This window comes from Centroberyx affinis, unplaced genomic scaffold (assembly GCF_046629955.1).
Source record: "Centroberyx affinis isolate AG114_WGS23_722 - 3 ecotype Tasmania unplaced genomic scaffold, CSIRO-AGI_Caff_v1 ptg000103l_1, whole genome shotgun sequence".
NCBI classification, from domain to species: domain Eukaryota; kingdom Metazoa; phylum Chordata; class Actinopteri; order Beryciformes; family Berycidae; genus Centroberyx; species Centroberyx affinis.
This window is the reverse complement of record NW_027278805.1, coordinates 428,431-449,026: the sequence shown is the minus strand read 5'-3', so window position 1 is coordinate 449,026 and position 20,596 is coordinate 428,431. Positions and strand designations below refer to the sequence as shown.

Sequence of the window (20,596 nt, the reverse complement as noted above, 5' to 3'; positions counted from 1 at the left end):
ATGCATGCACCAGTGTTCTCCCACCACTCATTTTGACTGCTTTTTAACAAAATGGTACTAAAACTGTAGTAAAGGCAGTATAGTAATGCCCTTACTGGAGTGGCCTCACAGGGGATTGAACCCTGGCCCTTCGTGTGGGGGACGACATTGCTAACCACTAGGTCATCCTGCTGCCCACCTGTCTCACCTCAATCTGTTTTATCCTCTGTATATCCTAAGCCATGGGCCATGCCAGTACCACTTCAGGCTGACCAACAATGGTCAACGGTTGCATCGAATGTTCTGGGCGACCGACGACTCCCCACTCTTTCCTCGCAAAGGCTCCTTGCCCTCCACCAAAACCCCCAAGGGCAAAAACGTGTCTGGCCGGACCTTCCTGCCCTCCATCTCTGCCCCTAGAAAGGGGGAGGTTCTGGGCCGTGGATCCCTGATCTCTTCCACCAGAGAGAGGCCGGTATTCAGTCTCAGCCCCTCTCGTGTGGAGCTCTTTCCAGGCTGCTCCGTTGACATGGTGCTGACGGGATCTTCAGACTCCCCCAAGGTGACACAGCCATGCACACAAGCACATACACCCCCATCTTCTCACCCACATATGCACATCTGTTAGTGGGCCAAAGGTGAATAAACTGAATGTCTGAATTGAATAGATGCAGCCATGCAGTGTTTGTCCAGCAGTTAAGTAGATGCATGTTGTAGATGTGTACGTGTTCTTGTCTGCCCAGGTGGTACGAGAGCGTCTGGTGTGCTGTGGCATTGTGGGTCTCCAGGGCTGCTATGAGCGCATCATGACTGTAGACGTTACCTGTCGCTTTGTGGCTCCTGTACTCAGCATTTCCAGCAAGCAGCTCAACTTCTACATAGAGAAGGTTGGTCAAATGAGTGTTGACCGTGCTTCCTCCAGGATATTTCTATAACACTATATAGTTAGTTAGGATTACTGTACCTTAGACTTGTCTTTATGTTGTTCAATTAATTGCATTGGCAACATGTGTATATGTCTTACAGGTCCCAGGAACGAGTCTAGTGCCCCTGTATGAGAAGCTGGTCTTTAAGAATATATCATCTCTGTGTCTGTCCATGGATCTGTCTCTGGTAGAGCCCTTCTCCCTGTGCCAGGCCAAGGGAGACCCTACTTCAGCTACCACCAAGGTACACATGTCTCTACTTCTCCTTTTTATTTTATTTTATTTTTTTCATTTTAGTTTCTTTACACAGTAATGAAACATAAGTGACAGAAGTGGTAGAAGTGCTAAAAACAAAATGACATGATAGAAAATGGCACAACAACATCCATCAAATAACAAGGGAAGAAAAAAAAATCCCTGATGCAGCAAATGACACTATATGGGACAATGAGTTACGGCAATGAGTTAGAAGGTGTATTTGTTTGAAAAATGTGGTCATATTCCCAACTATCAGTCAGGCTAGGACTTTCCCTTACACACATCGTAAATCGAAGAAACTTAAGGGTACAGTGCAACAAACACAACAGGTCAAAACACTTGACACTAACCAGAAAGCTAACCACAACAGCAGATAGCAACACCTGTGGCTGTGAATAAATCTGTGGTTGTAAGTTCACAGTTATGAGTGCAGATAGATAATTATCCACCAGGATTCATCAGGAGATTTTAAATTCTTTCAATATCAATTGGTTGAGTTCTTATACTGATTGACTGACTGACTGACTGACTGACTGACTGACTGACTGACTAACTAAATAACTAACTAACTATCCTCCCTATATTTCAGCTTTCATTTCTGTGCCTGCCTGTTTTTAGTTACTTTCCCTTTATCAGTCGCATCTCCTTCCCTTCCTTCTCTCTATGTTCATTTTCCAACTCATTTAATTTTAAATGCTGTCACACCTTGTCAGATCCAAAGTACTCACCTTGCATCATCAATAGAAAAATAATTTTTCTTTCACTATTAATGTTGTTCTTCGTTTCACTGTAACCTGATTTGCATTGAGTGACTATCAGTGCTTTTCCATGCTGCATTGTGTCAGTCCAGGATTAACCTTAGCCCTGTGCTGACAGCAGTGTGAAAAGTGCATATTGAATGTACTGAATGATATCTGCAAGTAAGCGCACATCATTGTAATATGGGCAATTGGCATAAATGTTCGGAGTGATTATTCTGTTTTGTCTTTTTCAAGTCATCTTATTCTTGTATTCTATCATATGTCTCCTGAGGCTGAAATATGGTTGTTTATCACGTATAGACTAATAGAATTCTGTATTGTTGTTTTAAAGACCCAATGCAATGAAAAAACAACATTTTAATTGTATCTGAGGCCATGATCACACTTAATTCACTGAATCTGGTACTCTCCAATGAAAGGTCATTCATTTCAAATGAGAGTTACTTCAAACCTACTAAAGGTTTGTGCTGAAAATAGGCCAAAATAATTTAGCTCTACTCTTTTTGAAGTAAAGTTTTTGGTTTTGATGACTTAACCTGCACTCAGGGGTATAACTATATAATAGACATACATCTTTTAGCAAGCATGATGTTTAGCACCAGAAGCTGTCAGGATATGAGCTGTCACTTTGTTTTACCAGAGATTAGCATGCTAGCAGTTAAATTCACAATTACTTTGTTTTTGTATCAGAGCTCTAATTTCCATTTCGTGACCTGCCTAAACCGTGAGTTGGGGTCTATCTACCAAGTCTATGGTTCTAGATGTTGCAGAGGCGGTAGTGAAGTTCTGAGATACCTTTGTATCTGTATTTGTGTGTGTCTCTCCAGGCCATGGTCTTAGGTGACGGGATGCAGGCTGAGTTGTGGGTACGCTTCAACCCGGCTTACTGTCAGGATCAGGTGTCACGAGTGGTTAATGAGGTAACAATAATGCATTTTATTTGTAAAGTTTCTACTCACTTTGCTTTCCTTTGAAGTAACAGTTCCCATCTCGGGCATATAATGTCAACTATTTTGACATTTTTTGCTTTTCCAGTTCCTCCAGGTGCGCTACCAGGGACACCCGCAGCAGGACATGGTGGGGCTGCACGGTGAGGTCCACTTCCCCAACCTCCACTTCTCTTCCAGCAGCCTGGACTTTGGCTGTGTACTCAACCGCACAGAGAACCAGAGAGAGCTCACTATCACCAACTGCTCCCCGCTGCCTGTGTCCTATCGCTGGACTTTCCTGGTGGATCAGAAACAGTGTGCTGTCAGGTACATTTTGCCCAGATGGCTTCCCTTTACACCTGTACCAATACTACTGCCACAGTGCCAAGGTTAACTAGCTGATATACAGCTTCATATAATATATGGTAATATAACCAACTATTCTCTGCTTACCAATAATAATAAGAATTCCATAGGATGCCATAGCCTTCCCAAACCCCGGCAGTTTAAGTTACGCTCTTACCCTATCTTTCAATCCAACAAGGCTTCATAAACTGTTTGGTCCAAATTAAATCAATTTAGTTCAGGCTTGGTATACAGGCTCATCAAAACATACAAGTTATCATATTTTGTGTGGACGAAACAACATTTTTGGCCTGAACCATAGTGTAAGTATCACTTTTCTACAACACAGCAGTCTAGCTCATCATGACCAACTGTGGACCAGAGTCTCTAGTGACTGGGGATAGTCACTGACCCCCCCCCCCCCAGGATCAGCTAGGTGAAATTTTCAATTTTTTTCATTTAGGTCCCAGACTAAAAGAAGCTAAAGAACCTTTCCTCTGGCAGGTTTCTTCTCGCTGCCTGTGTCATGCCTCCTACTTTTTTGTTGTTGTTATAGATTAGGAACGGTAGGATACTGAGTATACAGCATTCATGGACAAGAACAGAATGGATCTCAGCCATATATTAAAACTGTCCAGTGGGATAAGTTAGTATAGTAGCTGTAGCTTTAACCCTCTGAATTGAAAGCCAAATCCATTATAAACTCCCAGGGGAAGACAGATCTACTGATTTTGTGCTTTGCACACATTATAGCCTGCCTCATTCACAAGCCTTTGGTTTGGCTGCCTTCCCTAGAAACAGACTGTGAATACTTCAGCAGTCTGTCTGTCCACGGCCTTGGACCGACTAACTGCTACAGCTCGACAAGATTTATCACCCCTCTTCCTTATTTTTTTTATCTTTCCCCTCTTTCATCTATTGGTATTCTTTCTTTTTTTATCCTCCCCTCCTTTCTTTTCTCTCCTCTCCATCCTAGGCCTATTTATCTTCTATTTTTTTGTTCTTTTCCTCCCTTCCTCTCCTCCTTCTCTCCTGTCCCTCCTTCTCCCTGTGTTTCTGCTCTCCACCTAATCCTTATCCTCTGTCTCTTCTCTCTTTTCTGTCTTCACCCTTGGCTTCTTAGATTGTGACCTCTCTTTCCAATCTGTCTCATAGGCCCTCCTGCTAATTAAATGAAGACCCCACTCTGCACGCTCACAGTCTCTCTCAATCTCTCTTTCTAGCTCACAAAAAAGCTCACAATCTGGCCATGTTCAGCTAATTACATCCCTATCAGTAATTACACCACAGCCCTTGGAGAGGGAGATTTTAATACAGCCCTCTATCCTTTCTATCCATCTATCCCACTGAGAGTTAGAGGCAGTACAATACATTTAAATCACTTCTCCTTCCACCTCATACATTATCCCAACAATAACTAAGAAGTAAACTAGAATGTTTATCCTTATTCCACCTGAAATGGACAATTGCACCGCACAGCTTGTCTGCCTGATGGATTAGATCATTGAGAGACTGAATGATTGACTGATCACTCACAACTGATGACTGTATGTGCTTTAGTGAATACTGAGCTTGTTAAGGACTAAATCTATGGCTAGAACAATCTTTGTATTGGGATTCTTGAACCACAGATGTTCTGGACTCATGGACATGGGTTCAGCGTATTAAACCTTGACTGGCAGTCCTCTCTTTCTCCATTAAAACCAATGTTTATGTGCTATTAAAATCAAAAGTGGACGTTTCGGCCATGGACTGATTTTTAATATATCTTCTACATGATATTACTGTGAAGAAGACACATTTTACAGAGCATTATAAAAGGAGGAGAAATAATGAAGCCAAGCATGAACTGTTGTGTTTTCAGCTGTTCAACAAACAGACATATATCAGACATATATAAGTTTTGTCAGCTGTAAGAATTGGGGAATAATGTCCACCGTCTCTAGCTTCTGTTGCTCTCTCTCTCGCTCTCTCTCTCTCTCTCTCCCCTCTCCCCCTCTCTCTCTCTCTCTCTCTCTCTCTCTCTCTCTCTTTCTGTCTGTCACACACACACACATAGATGCTGGAATCCCATTAACCACTTTTCTGTACCAATCAAATATTACAGTGGTGATCTCTTTCTCTCTCTGTCTCTCTCACTCTCTGCTCGCTCGCTCTCTGTCACTCCCTCTCTCCGCTGACAGACTGCTGAAAGTGAGCTGTTCTTTGTTCCTCAGCCTTTGATGTGTAGATTTCTTAGCGAGATCGAACATTGGAAAACACACAGACAAATCCCCACTTTGCGTGAAGGGAGAGAATGGATGGAACAGAGAGAGAGAGAGAGACAGAGATGAGAATGTCAGAGTAGGCTATTTCTGTTTTGAGGTGAGCTCTTGCAGAGTCATCATCTGCTGTCTCACCATCTGTTCCTCTGTCCGCACCAGTGGGTTTTAAACTCTTTCTCGGAGGACCCACATTTTAAAAAGCTTTCTTTTTTTTTTCCACAGGACCCAAATGGTTTCTGTTGGCTGTTGCTGAATCTTATCCAACAAAATGCATCCTATTTTTGAAGACATTGACCTGCAGTATTTTTTTTAGCCTTACATCTCACATTGCTGGGACTTTGATATTTTGTGATCTTCCCAAGGCCAAACCTCAGGTGAACCAGTGTCTGAAAAACACTGGTCTGCATCACTGACTGACCATACAACAGTGCCCCCTGCTGGGTACATTGCTACCATGCACTCATTACAAACAGACACTTCTACTGTAGCACACACACTCTTGGGCTCTCTTGCAAGTGTGCGTGGACTTGCTTTCTCCCATGCGTGTGTGCATACTCTAGAGTCCACACACACACACACACACACTGTGTCCACAACATACCCAGCATTTGATGATTTAGTAGTGTGTTTGTCCAGCACAGCTTTGAGCTGGCTTCACTCACTAAATCTCTTTCATTCTCTTCCATGTTTATCCAGCACTTCACTGCAATCTATCCTGACCTGTTTCCTGCTGCTTGCCTATTAAAATTCCTCTTAATTATAGAACACTCTGTTTAATTAACTTGATGGATGCACCCAGTATGATCCCACGGGGAAGGAGAGAGTGGGAGAACAGAGAGAGAATAAGAGTGAGAGTTTTTTTGGGGGGTGGGGTGCTAAAGATATTCTTCCCTGCTATGGTATTGTGATGTGTGTTTATGTTATATTGTAATGAACTGTGGGTTCACTTCATTGTCTGTATGTGGATGTTACTCTGGTACCCCACATTTCCATAGACAGGCTTTGATTTTTGAGTGGCTTCATTCATTTCTGATACAGACACTGTTAAAGGATTTTCCTCCATGTTCCATCTATTGCACATCTGTTTAACTGATTATGTAGAAGCCTTTACTTTCATCACAAGAAAAAAAAGTTTACTTCAAAGACGTTTTTATTATCCTCATTGTCTTGCAGAGAGACAGAGGCTCCTAAACTGTCCCTGGAAGAGAAGGAGGAGGAGGAGAGACACCCAGAAAATGAGACCGAAGAAGGGAGGGGCTCCCCTAGAGAGTCTTCTCCTACCTACAGCCTCCTGCCAGAGGCCGAGACAGCCATACGATGCCCTGTTCGTGTGGAAGAGGTAGGGACATGCCAACATGTAAACAGACCTGGGTTTCCCCGAGAATGTTTTTTTCAGCCAGGGGACGAGCAGCCAGGAACCAGCGGGCAAGTCATCCCCCGCCTCTATGCTGCAAAGCTGTGCCTGTGGAAATAGACACACACATGCACACACACACACACACACATACAGTCTTGCACAATGCAAGATTATTATGTAAAAATCACAAAGTGGGCCTGCAACAGAGAAGACCCATCCCCACTAATTGAGACCCCATAGATTCGCCCTATTTGCCCAAATTATTCTGGTATGTATACTTCTCCACCCACGGGAAGTAGTGAATCAAAACTTCAGAGTGAAATCCGAAGTGTCTCCTAACCAGCAGTGAGCAGCGCTCCGTCCAGAGAAAGCTGGACTCACCAATGTTAGATCTTTTCCTCTCTCATTTCTTTGGTGTCTTTAGTATAAAGCATCACAGACATGAGAGGTAAACATGAGCATGCTGTGTGCAGTTTACTGACATCACCTTACAAGATTTCTGGGTATTGAAGTGAGAATGCCATTTTCTCTGCTTCCCTTCACTAAAATGATCAGACAATATACTGTAGTCGCATATGTGATGCATAACTCAATAGTACAAGCCACTAGTGCACACATTTCCTAATTAAGTGATGAATTCCAAGCCGTAACTCCTTCACTACAGAGAAGATTTGAGAGAGAACACCTGTTGTCTCCCCTGCGTCTCAACACAATTTTTTTGTTAAACATGAACAAAGCTCTTTGTGTGTCTCTAGGTGTTTGACGTCTTGCCGATCTATGGTCGGCTGCAGCCCGGGGACCAGCAGACGGTCACCTTTACCTTCTATGGCCACGCCTACGTCAGCAGGGAGGTGGTGGCGCAGTGCCATGTGGAGGAGGGGCCTACCTATGACATCACACTCAGAGGAGAAGCCTCAGAAATCACCTACAGTCTTGACTCGACCCACATCAACCTCGGCCAGCAGGTCTAACCTTACTCCATAGGTGTTTTATATGCTTATATATACAGTATATATATATATGTATATATATATGTACATATATATACAGTGTATACAGTATACTGTATATGTGTGTATCTACTATTTGGTTCCGTGCTAGGTTTAGAATTGATTTTTACATTTTACTGATCACTGTTAAAGCACGGTTAGGTCTGGTCCCATCTAGACTATATCTGAGACCTTTTGACCACCTATAAGCCAATGCTTTGCCTCAGATCCTCAGGCAGGATTTATCCTATTATTTTTACTTTCACAATATATTGTTTTTACTCTCCATTGTTACATTTCTCTCTTTTTTGTCTTCTTGTTGTCCTGCTATCTTGTTCTTGTTCTTTGGACGCTGGCTGTTCGTTAATCCATGTGTCACACGCGATGTCTCAGACCCCACTGATTGGATTTTGACAAAACTTGGGGGAATGATGCCTCTTGCCACTCCGTTCTGGCATTTCCAAAATTACACTCTGACTGGCCCAAGGGGTGTGTGTGATATATTTGTAACTGATTGCGCCAGAAAATCATTGGTGGGGGATGACATGTTTACCGTTGCCTTGTCTTGTTTCTTGTTTGTATGTTGTTTGTTTTTATTTGATTGTTCAAGTGTTTTGTAAAGTATTTTAAAATAGTGCTATACAAATCACGTTTTATTCTTATTTTTATTCTAATTATTATCATTAGAATCTAATGCTGAGTGCCATATTGTAGGGGAAATGTTTGTATGTCATTAGGATACACACCGTATTTCAGCTTGTGTTTCACAGTACCTGCTGTGGAGAGGGGCATCAATAGATTTTAGTCTGCGTATTTACAAGCTAAACAGGCTGGGGACAGCAAGGCACATCGACTTTGAAATGTCACCGTGTAGTTTTTCACAGTTTGGTCTTCTGCTCTTCCGCTCCCTCTTTTAGTATGCAAGCCATCCAAACCAGTTATCATTAATATTCAAAACAAGGACATATTGATTTTTGATTTAGTTGAAATGAGCGATTCAGCAGAACATTTCTCTGACCTTCCTGTCTGTTCAGCACTATTCTCTCTCTCTTCTCTCTTCTCTCTATCCCTCTCTTCTCTGACTCTCTTTCTGGCTTACTCCTCATCCGATCTTCTCTGGTAGTCAAGGATGAGATTTTTCCACATTAATCAGGAATTCCTGAATCATTCTTCCCCTCTATGCATACACAAGTGACTAAATCTGACCTCTTCCAGATTTAGAGTATTGGATTTTATCTCTTTTCTGCCTCTCTTTTTGTCTTTCTTCTTCTTTGTGTCTGCCTATCTCTCTGTCTGTCTCTTTCATTCTTTCTCTCCCTCTCTATCTCTGCATCTTTGTCTGAATTTCCCTTTTCTTTTGAAAGCTCTTATGTTATTATTATTGGAATAAATATTTGAGGGAGTTAGAGACTCCTGGCTTACACAGTAAATGCGTTAGGGCGTGTTCACACTTTTATGTTGAGAAAGTGCTTCCTGAAATGCATTTTGTACTGATACAAAAATGGGTCACACAACACATATGACCCGCTGCAGTAGCTTCTACTATCAGCGAATAGTACTTATGGCCAACTCTAAGATACCAGAATCTCCCAAAACATAGCCAATGTGCTCCCATCAGGGAAATAACTACTACCACCTTCTCTGCTGGTACTTTCTATTACATTTTCACCCTGGTTGTCGTCGTAAACTGTTGCCTACATAACAGTTGCCTACATACTTGAAACCCTGCCTCTCCTTCATTGTAATTGGTTAGGTCACAAAAAAGGTGGCGTCTCTAAAACGTTGAACTTTTGTCAACTTTAGAAAGCACCTAAAAAGATACGAGGCGAATTAGTCTTTTTCCAAAGCGATGACTTTCTGTCTGCCTTGCAGCTTGCTCCCCATTGTCTAATATAAAAAAGCTGCTGACAGTTTAAACTTATAATTCCCTCTCTCCTCTCCCTCTCTCTCCCTGCCTCTTCTGCTTCCAGCTGTTTGACCGTGTGGGAGAGGCCGAGGTGATGCTGAGGAACAGCGGCAAGGTGGGCTTCAGGTTCAGCATCGTGCTGCCGCAGGAGGAGGTGGAGGGAGGGGGACAGCGGAAGGCCCTGGAGGAGGAGCAGCAGCCAGATGCAAGGCAGGAAAAGGAGGATGAAGGAAAAGAGAGAGGACAGGAGGTGTTTCCTGTGGAGCCCAGACCTGGTCAGCCCATGGTCATCCCCGCTGCAGTGAGTATAGCTTGGCTGGAGTCGACTAGGTGGCCATTTGACAGGAGATGTAGGAGGATGACTTGGTGTGTGTGTGTTTTTTGTGTGTGTGTGTGTGTGTGTCAGGGCTACATCGAGGCCGGTGAGGAGCAGTGCCTGCGTGTGCTCTACCTCCCGGGCGTCCCTGAGGTGTTTCAGAAGCGGCTCCAGCTGCAGGTGGCTTTCCTACCACCGCAGGACATCACTCTGACCGGGGAGGGAGTATTCCCCAGGATCTGCCTGGACCTGCCACGACACCTACGTACGGATACACACACACACACATACACACATGTATATTTAAGCAGTAAGCCATGAGAGGCTGATTTACATTGATTTAAAGCTGCATTATGCAAGATTTTGATCTAAAAATACACCTGTCTTACCAGCCTAAATCACAAAGTGTAGTTGCAACAGAGAAGAGCGTCCCATCCCCCCTAAATGAGATGGCATAGATTCTCCCTGTTTGCCCAAATGAAATTCTGGTGTTGGGTATGGTCACTGGTTGGAAATCTTCTCCATGCATAGACAAAATGACAAATCAAAACTTTAAAACTTTGGTACCAACACAGGGACTTGAACCCAAATGCTCCCCCACAGGTCTCCCTACTACTCCACCCTGCGGCCAAATATTGAAATACAAACACAACTCTTAATTTATGCACTGATTTGACGCTGTGATTCCCTTGCAGCAGAGGAGCGCTACAGTGAGGTGGTGCAGCAGGCCAGAGCAGCTGTGGAGGCAGACAGAGTCACAGAGGAACATCTGAGCAGAACCACACTGGAGGACAACTACATCCCCACCGTCAGTAACCAGAATAAATAATGCTGTCCGGTTAAAACCTTGTATCTCCCAAAGTCTCCCTTACTTTCAGATTACATTGGGATTTAATATCACACACTTCTGAAACATTTACATTGGGTTTTGAATTGATTATGTGGATCCTAGAATCATGAAGGTTACTAGTATAGTAAAGAACCATGTGATATTTCTTTCTAGTAAAACAAAAAATGTATGTAATGTAATTTGAGTTTGCTCTCACTTTCCCTCTTTTTTTCTGACCTCTAACATGGAACTGTGAAAAATGTCTTACAAAATTTGTATCCTTTTCTTAGATAAGGCACTGTGACTACATCTCTACTGTCAGTAACCAGCCTATTCTGCAGGGTTTTCCCTGCATGTTATCTGGATATAGATTTTTCAGGGAGTCCAATTCTCCCAGACAAGTTCCATTGAATTATAATGAAAATTGCTAAATTTCCATTATAATTGCTTTTTTATGTGTGTTGTCCCAGTAACATCCTTGAAACTCTTACGTGGCCGTTTTCCCTGACCACTGAAATGAAAATGTGAAAATTTCTTTAACACCAATGCAGATAAGGATAAAGTTTGCACGCTCTTGGAAAGAGTCTTCACAATCTTTGTGCAAAACCTGCCACACTGGCAACATTACCAACTTAGCCAGAGAAAACCCTGACCTCAGTGCCTTTCTATCTGTTGTTGTTGTGGTGTAAAAATAAAGTAAGAGCTCCATGTTGCTCTGCTCAGTCAGCTCTGTAGGAGATAGTACTGACTGTTTATTACTTTCTCTAAGTCTTTGCATGTTTTCTCAGTAACCTTGAGTGTTTATCTCTCTCTCTCTCTCCCTCTCTTTCCTTGTCCATCTCCCTTTTTCTTTCACCCACTGTCTCCAGTATGAGGAGCTGCTTCACATGGAGATTGAGAGACGACTGGTCAAAGAGAATGCTGTCGCTGTGACCAGCAGTCTGTTGGAGCTCCGAGATTCGCCAGGTTCCTCTAGAAAGTGGCACAAACTCAGCAGGTATGCACACACATGCTGATACAACAGATGGTCCATTGACTGGACTGGACTGAGGACTGTGATTCAAAGAGTCTGGATTACTGACTGATATCTTGCTGGGTCAGTTTTTTCTCTGTGGACTTGTATTTGGAATGATGGGTGTCATTTTGTGCATTAGTTGCTTTCACTTACGCCCCCTAGTTCAGTTAATCTGAATCCTTACCACCAGTGGCAGAAAACAAAGTGGTCACCGGGTTACTGCAGATGGGAAGTGTGACATGAAAGCACAGGATTCAGTATGTTGGATGTCATTGTGTGTTAGTGATGCCTCATTTGCTCTTTATCCACCCCAGGTTCCTTCTCCCAGAGTATGTTTTGGATTTTGGCTATGTCATTCATGGCAAAGTCCCCAGCCACACTGTCAAGGTCACCAACACTGGGCCAGTGTCCGTGTCCTTCCATGCCAACCGCAAACCTCTAGCTGGCACAGGTAACGCATGTAAAGGTAGCAAAGGTAGCTCCTCCAATCAGATTTTTCTGAAATTAACTTTTAAATCACACACAATGGAAAAGGTAGAACAATTTGAAATGTTGTTGATTGGCTCAGTGGGGTGCATTGGTGGGGGGCAGCATGTTTACTGTAAGCGTGTTTCTTCATTTTTACTGCCCCTTTACTCATTGATATCACCCCATGTGTTCTCATTATGCAGCTTCTTTTCTCTTTTCTCTTCATGTATAACACTTTGAAACCATATAATGAAAATAAATTATGATAGTATTATCGTTCCTTCCAAGGTTTCAGTACGGAGTTTGAAAAAGTAAAGAACCTGCCCTGCGGCGAGACACAGACTTTCATGGTAAAATTTGACCCCCGGGGAGCCAACCTGCAGATGGGGGACATCAGCGTTGTCTTGCCAATACAGGTACATGTGCACATACACACACACACATTGTCATTCTCTCTGCACCCTCTTATCTGTGCACCCATGAAAGGATCACCTCTTCTTCTTTTTAGAGAGATGGAAAATTCCAATCTCCCTCAGTGACAAGCAGTAATGTGAACTTGTTCTTCAGATTGGTGGTTTTGTTTTGATTGACAGGTGACTGGAGGCCCCATGGTGCAGGTCCGGCTGTGTGCGGTGGTGACCATGCCGGCCATAACTGTTTCCACGGATACACTGCAGTTTGACAGTGTGCAGTGTGGCATGTGTCAGGTACATATGATTAAATGGGATGACAAGATACTATGCTGTCCTCCAAAGGCAAATAGACATTACTACTTTTTGCATGTTGTCAAGGTCAAAGGTGCCGTTGAATATTACGATTGCATGATGAATGCTATTTAATTATATATAACCCATTTCTGTATCAGTAATACTTATGCTGGGGTATTTTTCTCACATTCACTACCAATGCAGTTGCTGCTCTTTAGCTTTGTAGGGCAGTACGGTTCACTCATTAAAATCTCATGAGGTCAGCACATTAAAATATATAATGCAAAAACTGCACATCATCATCATCATCAAAGTGCATACATGTAACATATATTCACATAAAAGTGAATAACATAATGCTTATTGTCCTACATGCAATATGTTAATCAGATATGCCTAGATTGGGATTATAGACTAATGTTGTTTATTGTTCATTATCTTACTCTTAACATAGAAGAAGAATCATACTGAGTTGTAGCCACAAACAGCATTAAGAATGTTTTTTTTTTTTTTACCAGCAAGCACTGTGTGTATCCAAAACAAGATTATTTTGGGAATGTGAAGTATAGGACCTTTGCTTTTATCAAGCTTGTACATTTGAAGATTGGCTATTTTGAAGGCATGTGTAAAACCATTTTATTCAATCCATAAATTTAGACTTTAGTTGAAATGGAATGCTTGAAATTTGTTCTGCTTTTACTTCTCTAAAGTAGTCAGAACATTAACTTCAAACTGGGAGGGATTTAATGATGGAGCAACATCAAGGCCATGTGTAAATGAATCCAAACTGCTCTAGCCAAACAGACATGAGAATTCACCCGGGTCGTGGTAAAACTTGACCTATTCTATTCTGTATGCTATATGACCTTCACCATCAGGTGATGACGATACAACTGTTCAATCACGAGTCTGTGCCCTGCTGCTGGAGCATAGCCGAGGAGGTGAAGCCCTGCAAGAAGGTAACAACCAACTACACTGGTGATTTTAAGAGTTATGGTCTGCAGCTAAAGGTGGGTTCATGGAAAGTTTGAAAAAAAAGTCCCCAAAGTTATTTTTTGGTGACAAGAAATATTTTTCAGGGTCCTCAAAGAAAATATTTGAAACTATGAAATGACACCACATAAACTGAACCACTCCTGCAGCGATTTTAAATTAGGGGATGCTTTTTGGGACGCTTTCAAATAAATATTGATGTCACAACAACGGTGTGAGATCGCCCTCCACACCCTCTGCCCTTGATTTCACTCAGGTAAACAAGTTCCTGCCTCTCCATCAGCGTAAGAAGGCCTTGCAGGAACAGCGTCCCCCTCCGGTGGTGTTTGAGATGGTGCCCTCCTCCGGCCTGCTCTACCCCAGAGACCGGGTCAACATCCAGATCAAGTTCAGCCCTGCAGAGGGCGTAAGGAGCTTTGTTATGATTTTAGAACATCTAAGAGGTGTTGATAGGCACAATGCAAAGCAGAGGAGCACAGCGTTACGTGGCTTATTGCATTTAAAAAATGGTAGTAACACAGCATCGTAACAAAAAAGAACACATCCAATAAATGTTTTATTTTTAAGGAATAATAATTAAATAATTATAATCAAAACATAATAATAAAGTATTCTTCTGCCAAGCAATACAGTTCTAATACCATTATTAGTGATGATTTTTGGTCAGCACATTAATATGTAAATTAAGTGTAAAGCAGTCAACTGTGTATGTTTGTCGAGTATTTTACAATGGCTTCAAATGTGACCGAGCCAATCAGAAATGAGTACTGGAGCTATGATTTTTATAATATAGTGGTAATTTGTTTTTTTTTTTACCTGTGGTGTGGCTAGAAACCAAACTACAAAAATATAAGATATGACAAGATAAGATATTATTGATACCTTAGGGGAAAACTGGGTCATTGCAGCAGCAAAGAATATGATATAGAAGAAAATACAACAAATAAAAAATATTGAAGATCAAAGATACACCATCATTATGCTAATACAGAATTCCTAGTGCTAGAAATAATTATCGCTGTGTTAGCTATTGACAGATTTACAGATTTGTATGTCATGCATATGACACGTGCACTGTCTAAAAAGTTTTCATTAAAGTAGCATGCATAAAGAAGAATGACAATTGTTAGAAAGTAGTGAGAAAGATGCAAACCCTACTGTGTGCGTCTCCACAGCGTGCCTACAGCAAGCAGCTGGTGGTGTGTGTGAGCGACAGCACCCAGCGGGTGCTGATCGTGGCCCAGGGGCGGGGTGAAGAGCCGCAGCTAGAGTTCTGTCCCTCGGAGCTGGAGCTGGGGCCTTGCCTGCCTCTCAGCGCCGGGGAAGAAGCTGAGGTCACCGTCAAAAACCCCTGCCCTTTCCCCATTGAGTTCTACTGCCTGGAGTTCGACACACAGCACCTTGAGGATGAAAAGGTAGCTCTCTTTTTTAAAATGTATTTAAAAAAAATGTTGTGTCTAATTTATTTCGTAGTACACAGTGGTGAGCAAGATTGGAACCATAACACCATGCATATTTTTTTAAGGGTTATTCTGATGACATTTCTGATTTCACTGATAGTATAGGATTGGGAAGAGATAGGAAAGATGTGAGGAGATGCAAGCAAGGTCATGAGCCAATGTTGTTGCAAGTACATATTCAACATAACCTACTAAGACACCAGGACGGCCTGGGAAGGTGGTTGTCTCCTCTAGTACTTTACAGTTCAACAGATGTTGCTCTCAAACAATAAATACTGCAACATATAAACAATATACATTTTAGTTCAAACACACACACACAACACCCCCCTCTGCTATCCCATCACATGGTCCCTCCCGGAACTATATGTAGGTGCTCGGACATCCCGGGGAACTCTTTTGCCCGAACACCCTGGAACACAGACAAGACAGCACAGGTCAGTGATTGCATGAACCAACAATTAAAACCCTTACATTGCACCAATGTAGTATTGTACTTAGATATATATATTGCACTTAGAAATATTGCACTTGCCCATACCAAATCATGACATTCAACCAAACAATGAAAACCCATTCCATGTCAGGTTAAGTACTGAACATTTGTTTGCTTCTACAGGTGGAGCTTATCGTTGCCCATGCTGAGTAGCTGATCCAGCAGGACAAGATAAAATGACTCACAAACAAACTTAAAATGTGTAGTAAAATATATATTCAATAAAATACTTTAAACCATGACCATGTGCAATTATTAATGCTGTGAAAATGTTACTGTGCAAATTACGCTGTGCAAACTATGCTGTGCAAACCATTCAATAAATCAAGTGTACAATACAAATGTGCAAAGGGTTGGTAACGAAGTGCGCCTTCGTTACAGTGACCCTGAGTGAAGTATTTAAAAATGCCTACTGTAGAGGAATGTCTACTTTTATTCTCCACATTCCCAAACACAGCCAAGAGAAAAAATTGAAAAGAAGCTGGTATGTGCGTCCTTTAAATAATCCAAGAATGCAAGATGGGGAATATTACTCTCATTTTGCTTCGATCAAGAGAGGTATTCCCAATATTTTTGAATGTCAGCATCAAAATTTAACAATTTCTCCTCAGACTTAAGCCATTTTCTTATGTTTACATCAGATACAACTACTTCTTCTTTTATTTAGCAGTATTTGCATTTAGTGACTCTACCTGGAAAACATGACATTGCATTGGCATCACGTTATGAAATTTGTACCACACATTTTGCCACGTGGTAAGAAATGCCCCTTGCATTACCCTTTGCATTGTGGTGTCTGTTGCTTGCGTAGACCATGTTAACAGGCCATCTCTCCGTTCATCGTTTCACCATAGGCCAGTGCCAACACCACTCCAACTCGACGTAACATGATGGTGTGGGTTTGTCTTTGTTTCTCCTGTGAGACTCATGCGTCAGAGTTTAGTGTTAGCTAATCTTTCCGTCAGCCTCTCCTTTTTCCGTCTTTCCCTCCCACGGAATAAAGATGAGATGCATTCAAAAAATGAACACCTTTGTTCACCGGTCTTCCCACTCCTTTCTTTCTTCACTTGGCACCTCATCTGATTATCCTCATCCAATTCTCCTTTGTCTCTTCCTCTCCCTGTCTTTACCCTTCCTAATTTCTCTCTCCCCCATTGCCTCCTCCCTCTGCAGATCCTGCATTTGATGCAGGGTTATGATGAGCACAACATTCTGTTGCTGCCTCCCAGGGCGCCTGGGGACACTCTTCCCCCAGAGCTGCTGGACCACTACAAGGAGCACTGCACCCAGCTGACAGACGACGGTAACTCCAGACCACACACACCTACATTCAAATGCAAGCATGCAAGTCATGCGCCTGTAGGTGTGCCCGTATGAATGCATGCACATACATGTTTGCAGATTTGTGATTCTGTTTTTATCTGATCTGCCTCTGTGCACCAGAGCTAAAGGCTGGCCTCTCTAAAGAAGAGGCATCCTCTGAGAAGGGAGACACGCAGGAGGAAGAGGACAGGCTGAGACAAAACATTGACCACCCACTGGACAGTAAAGAGGCGTCTCCAACTTCTAAGGAAGGAACCCCCTGCAGTAAGACCCTGGAACAAACTAAACTAAGTGAATACAAACATTTCTGAAGCAGAACTTGGCATTTGTTTATGGAAGTAGCCTTGAATATGCTACTTTAGGAGGGTACTGTCAAGTTTTTTATTGTACTGGATGTAAAATTGGCACCAGACTGAATTAACACACAAAACACACACACACACACTCCCCAAATTAATCAACATCCACTGACATGTTCCCATCTGTCCCATTAATGCACAGTTGACTAACACACACACACACACACTCTCTCTCTCTCTTTCCCTCTCTAATGCTTGTTTTGTGCTTTTTGTCCATCTAGAGGTGACCAGAGAAGGGAGCAGCGGGAGTCTGGGGCAGCTAGAGATGACTCCTGTCTCCAGAGCTATTGCCCGCCACATGGGTGTTGACCTGTCGCCCGAAGGTCTGGCTGCACGCAACCGCCGAGGCATCGCTCTCATTGTCTATGGAGCCCCACTGACAGGTGAAACAGTTGACAACAGTCAAATCTGCATGGGTAACAATTGATTTTAAGAGAACAACATTTTAAGACTCATGTAACTGTGATTTAATCTGAATGACGGGCAGTGACGCCGACCCCAACTACTGTGAGGCAGTAGTGAGTGTGAAATTTTAAGCGTGTGTGTGTGTGTCCTCTCCCTCCCATCTCCAGGTAAGAGCAGCACAGCGGCGGCCCTGGCGCATCACTATGGAGGGGCGTGTCTGAGTGTTGACGCTGTGGTTACGGAGGTGCTGACCAGTGGCACTTCGCCCGTCAGCCTGACCGCAAGACAACTCTACGACCGTGCTGCTGCCGAGCGCGCTCAGAAGAAGGCCGAGGAGGCTGGTGAGCAAAAAATAGAGATACAGAGGAGGAGGACATGACGGGAGGTGAAAGACAGAGAAATGCAGACATTTGTCATGCTGTGTATTTATGCATGCACTAAACATTTTTAGCGATTTTCACTCAACAAGCAATGAATAAAGGTTCAAATGAAATAAATAAAAATATCCATGTGCTTACAGCTCAGGCCTTTCAAGATACCATGGGACCAGCACCTGTTCCCAGTACAGCATCTCTTGCTGCCCCAGCTCCAGCATCAGCTCCAGACTTAGTTACCACCGCTGTTCTTAGTGTGGAAGTCGCCGCCAAACCCACAGAGGACGGCTGCCACAGTAATGACTCCAAGGCTCCACAGAAGACTGAAGGAGCACAGGACACCGTTTCCCCGGTACGTTTTCTCTTCGTGCCCTCTGGTTGTTGCCCTCTGGTTGTTGCCCTCTGGATGTTCTTTAGCTTCATGCAGGGCTGATGTAACCAGTTGTAGAAGTCCCACTATTCTGCTACACTGTAGCACTTCCCCTGAGGGCAGACTTGGGAAATTCAAATTTGGTTCTCTCTTTAGCTGTCATATACAGTATGTAGCAGTTTTCAAAGCATTACAAAGTGCTTTTGATTTTGAAATCCAGTGCAATGATTTTAATTCAGGAGTCAGGAGAAGCTTGCTATGGATTTCCAATGCAAAAGGTGTAATTTTTTCAGTCTTTGATGGTTCATTTACTTTGTTGTAACTGCTTTGTATCCCTTTCTCTATGCTCAGTCAATTCTCAGTAGGTTTAGGGGAGAGGCACCTATGGGATACCTCATTAACTATGCATACACTTTGGACAAATCAGAGCATTTGTTAAAATGTTGGATTGCTTGACATCTTTTTGTCTGGGAACTGGGTGGCTTTTAAAGGGCATGTATTTTTAATTTCCAACACACAGACAGTAACAGTAATATTTTGGGTAACCACGTTAACAGTACCTTTACAGTAATTTAGGAAATTAGATTCTCATTGCATTGGACATTTAATAAAACAAAAATAGGTAACATTCTGACAGAAACGGAAAAGGAAATATAAAGTGGAAAAATGTCAATATGATATAATACAGAAATATAGTAAAGGAATTGTTTTTAATGTGCTGTTGTGCAGGAGGGTCAGAAGCAGCTGGATGTGATTTTGAATCAGGTAGGAGATGTGGCCACGCTCAGCCGTCTCTTGTCTGAACAACTACTGGTTGATATTCTGGCTGAGAGATTGCAGGTAAGATGACACACTGTCTGTCCCACTGAGAGATGGGGGCAGTAGTATTTGTGTCACTCTCACTTCCAAAATTGCCAACACATTCTGTGTGAATCTGATCACAGAGATCTATCTATGAATACACAGAGATGATATAAAACAAATAATTTTAGTTAACTTTAATCAGTTATTTTTCTTCATCATTGTCACAGTTTAGGGAAGTTAAAGTCTTCTCATGTTTGCTCTCCTTGTCTTGTCTTGTTGTGGTCGCTGCTGTCGTCGTGGTGACAGCTAAGTGATTGTCACCGTGGTGTTGTGATTGACGGTCTGGAGTCTGTATACACTCAATCAGTGGCCAGCACGCTGCAAGTGGTCCTCAAGGCCTTTAACAACCGCAAACACATCTACGTAGTGAACCTGTCTGACTCGTACGCAGCTCTGAAGGCACGGGAGACAGCACAGAGAGAGGCTGAGGGTAAAACATGCACACATGCAATCACACACACATTGTTGATTGGAAATTGAAGAGCTTTGTTCCAAAATGGGATGTCTACCATTTGAAAAAGGCAGAGCTACTCTTATAAAATGATTGAAACAAATGATAGCAGTTCTTGCTCTTACATGCATGCTGGTATGTGTCCCCCAGAGGCCCTGCAGAGGGAGGTGGCTGACAGGGAGGAGCAGTGGCTGCAGGAGCTGGACGAGGAGGAGTACGATGCTCTGCCAGAGGAGGAGAAGGAGCGGATCGCCCAGAGACACCTGGAGCAGCTCCAACACAAACACAGGTACTGACAGGAGGATGGGACAAAACACTCTCCTGGATGAGGCAACGGTGTAGTAGAAATAAGTAAATAAGAAAAATTGGAAGAAATCACTTTCTTTCTCTCTGTACTGTGATTATGGATACTACTGTGATGCAGCAGGTACAAGGTGCAGTGTTGCCTGTAA

General features: G+C 42.8%; 1 protein-coding gene across 1 annotated transcript in view; it reads left to right on the top strand.

The window, feature by feature from the left end:
- Positions 1–20,596, top strand: part of hydin (HYDIN axonemal central pair apparatus protein) — an 81,213-nt gene that overhangs the window by 34,070 nt on the left and 26,547 nt on the right. The window contains exons 19-44 of the mRNA XM_071524128.1: positions 220–358; positions 404–541; positions 723–866; positions 1,006–1,149; positions 2,752–2,844; positions 2,960–3,189; positions 6,636–6,801; positions 7,575–7,784; positions 9,779–10,015; positions 10,121–10,295; positions 10,726–10,838; positions 11,729–11,856; positions 12,189–12,325; positions 12,631–12,758; positions 12,936–13,049; positions 13,928–14,008; positions 14,299–14,448; positions 15,218–15,457; positions 17,172–17,301; positions 17,442–17,496; positions 17,861–18,063; positions 18,253–18,426; positions 18,678–18,811; positions 19,559–19,669; positions 19,940–20,123; positions 20,295–20,433. Of these exons, the coding sequence (XP_071380229.1) occupies positions 220–358; positions 404–541; positions 723–866; positions 1,006–1,149; positions 2,752–2,844; positions 2,960–3,189; positions 6,636–6,801; positions 7,575–7,784; positions 9,779–10,015; positions 10,121–10,295; positions 10,726–10,838; positions 11,729–11,856; positions 12,189–12,325; positions 12,631–12,758; positions 12,936–13,049; positions 13,928–14,008; positions 14,299–14,448; positions 15,218–15,457; positions 17,172–17,301; positions 17,442–17,496; positions 17,861–18,063; positions 18,253–18,426; positions 18,678–18,811; positions 19,559–19,669; positions 19,940–20,123; positions 20,295–20,433 (3,897 nt within the window). The remainder of the gene's footprint in view (positions 1–219; positions 359–403; positions 542–722; positions 867–1,005; positions 1,150–2,751; positions 2,845–2,959; positions 3,190–6,635; positions 6,802–7,574; positions 7,785–9,778; positions 10,016–10,120; positions 10,296–10,725; positions 10,839–11,728; positions 11,857–12,188; positions 12,326–12,630; positions 12,759–12,935; positions 13,050–13,927; positions 14,009–14,298; positions 14,449–15,217; positions 15,458–17,171; positions 17,302–17,441; positions 17,497–17,860; positions 18,064–18,252; positions 18,427–18,677; positions 18,812–19,558; positions 19,670–19,939; positions 20,124–20,294; positions 20,434–20,596) is intronic.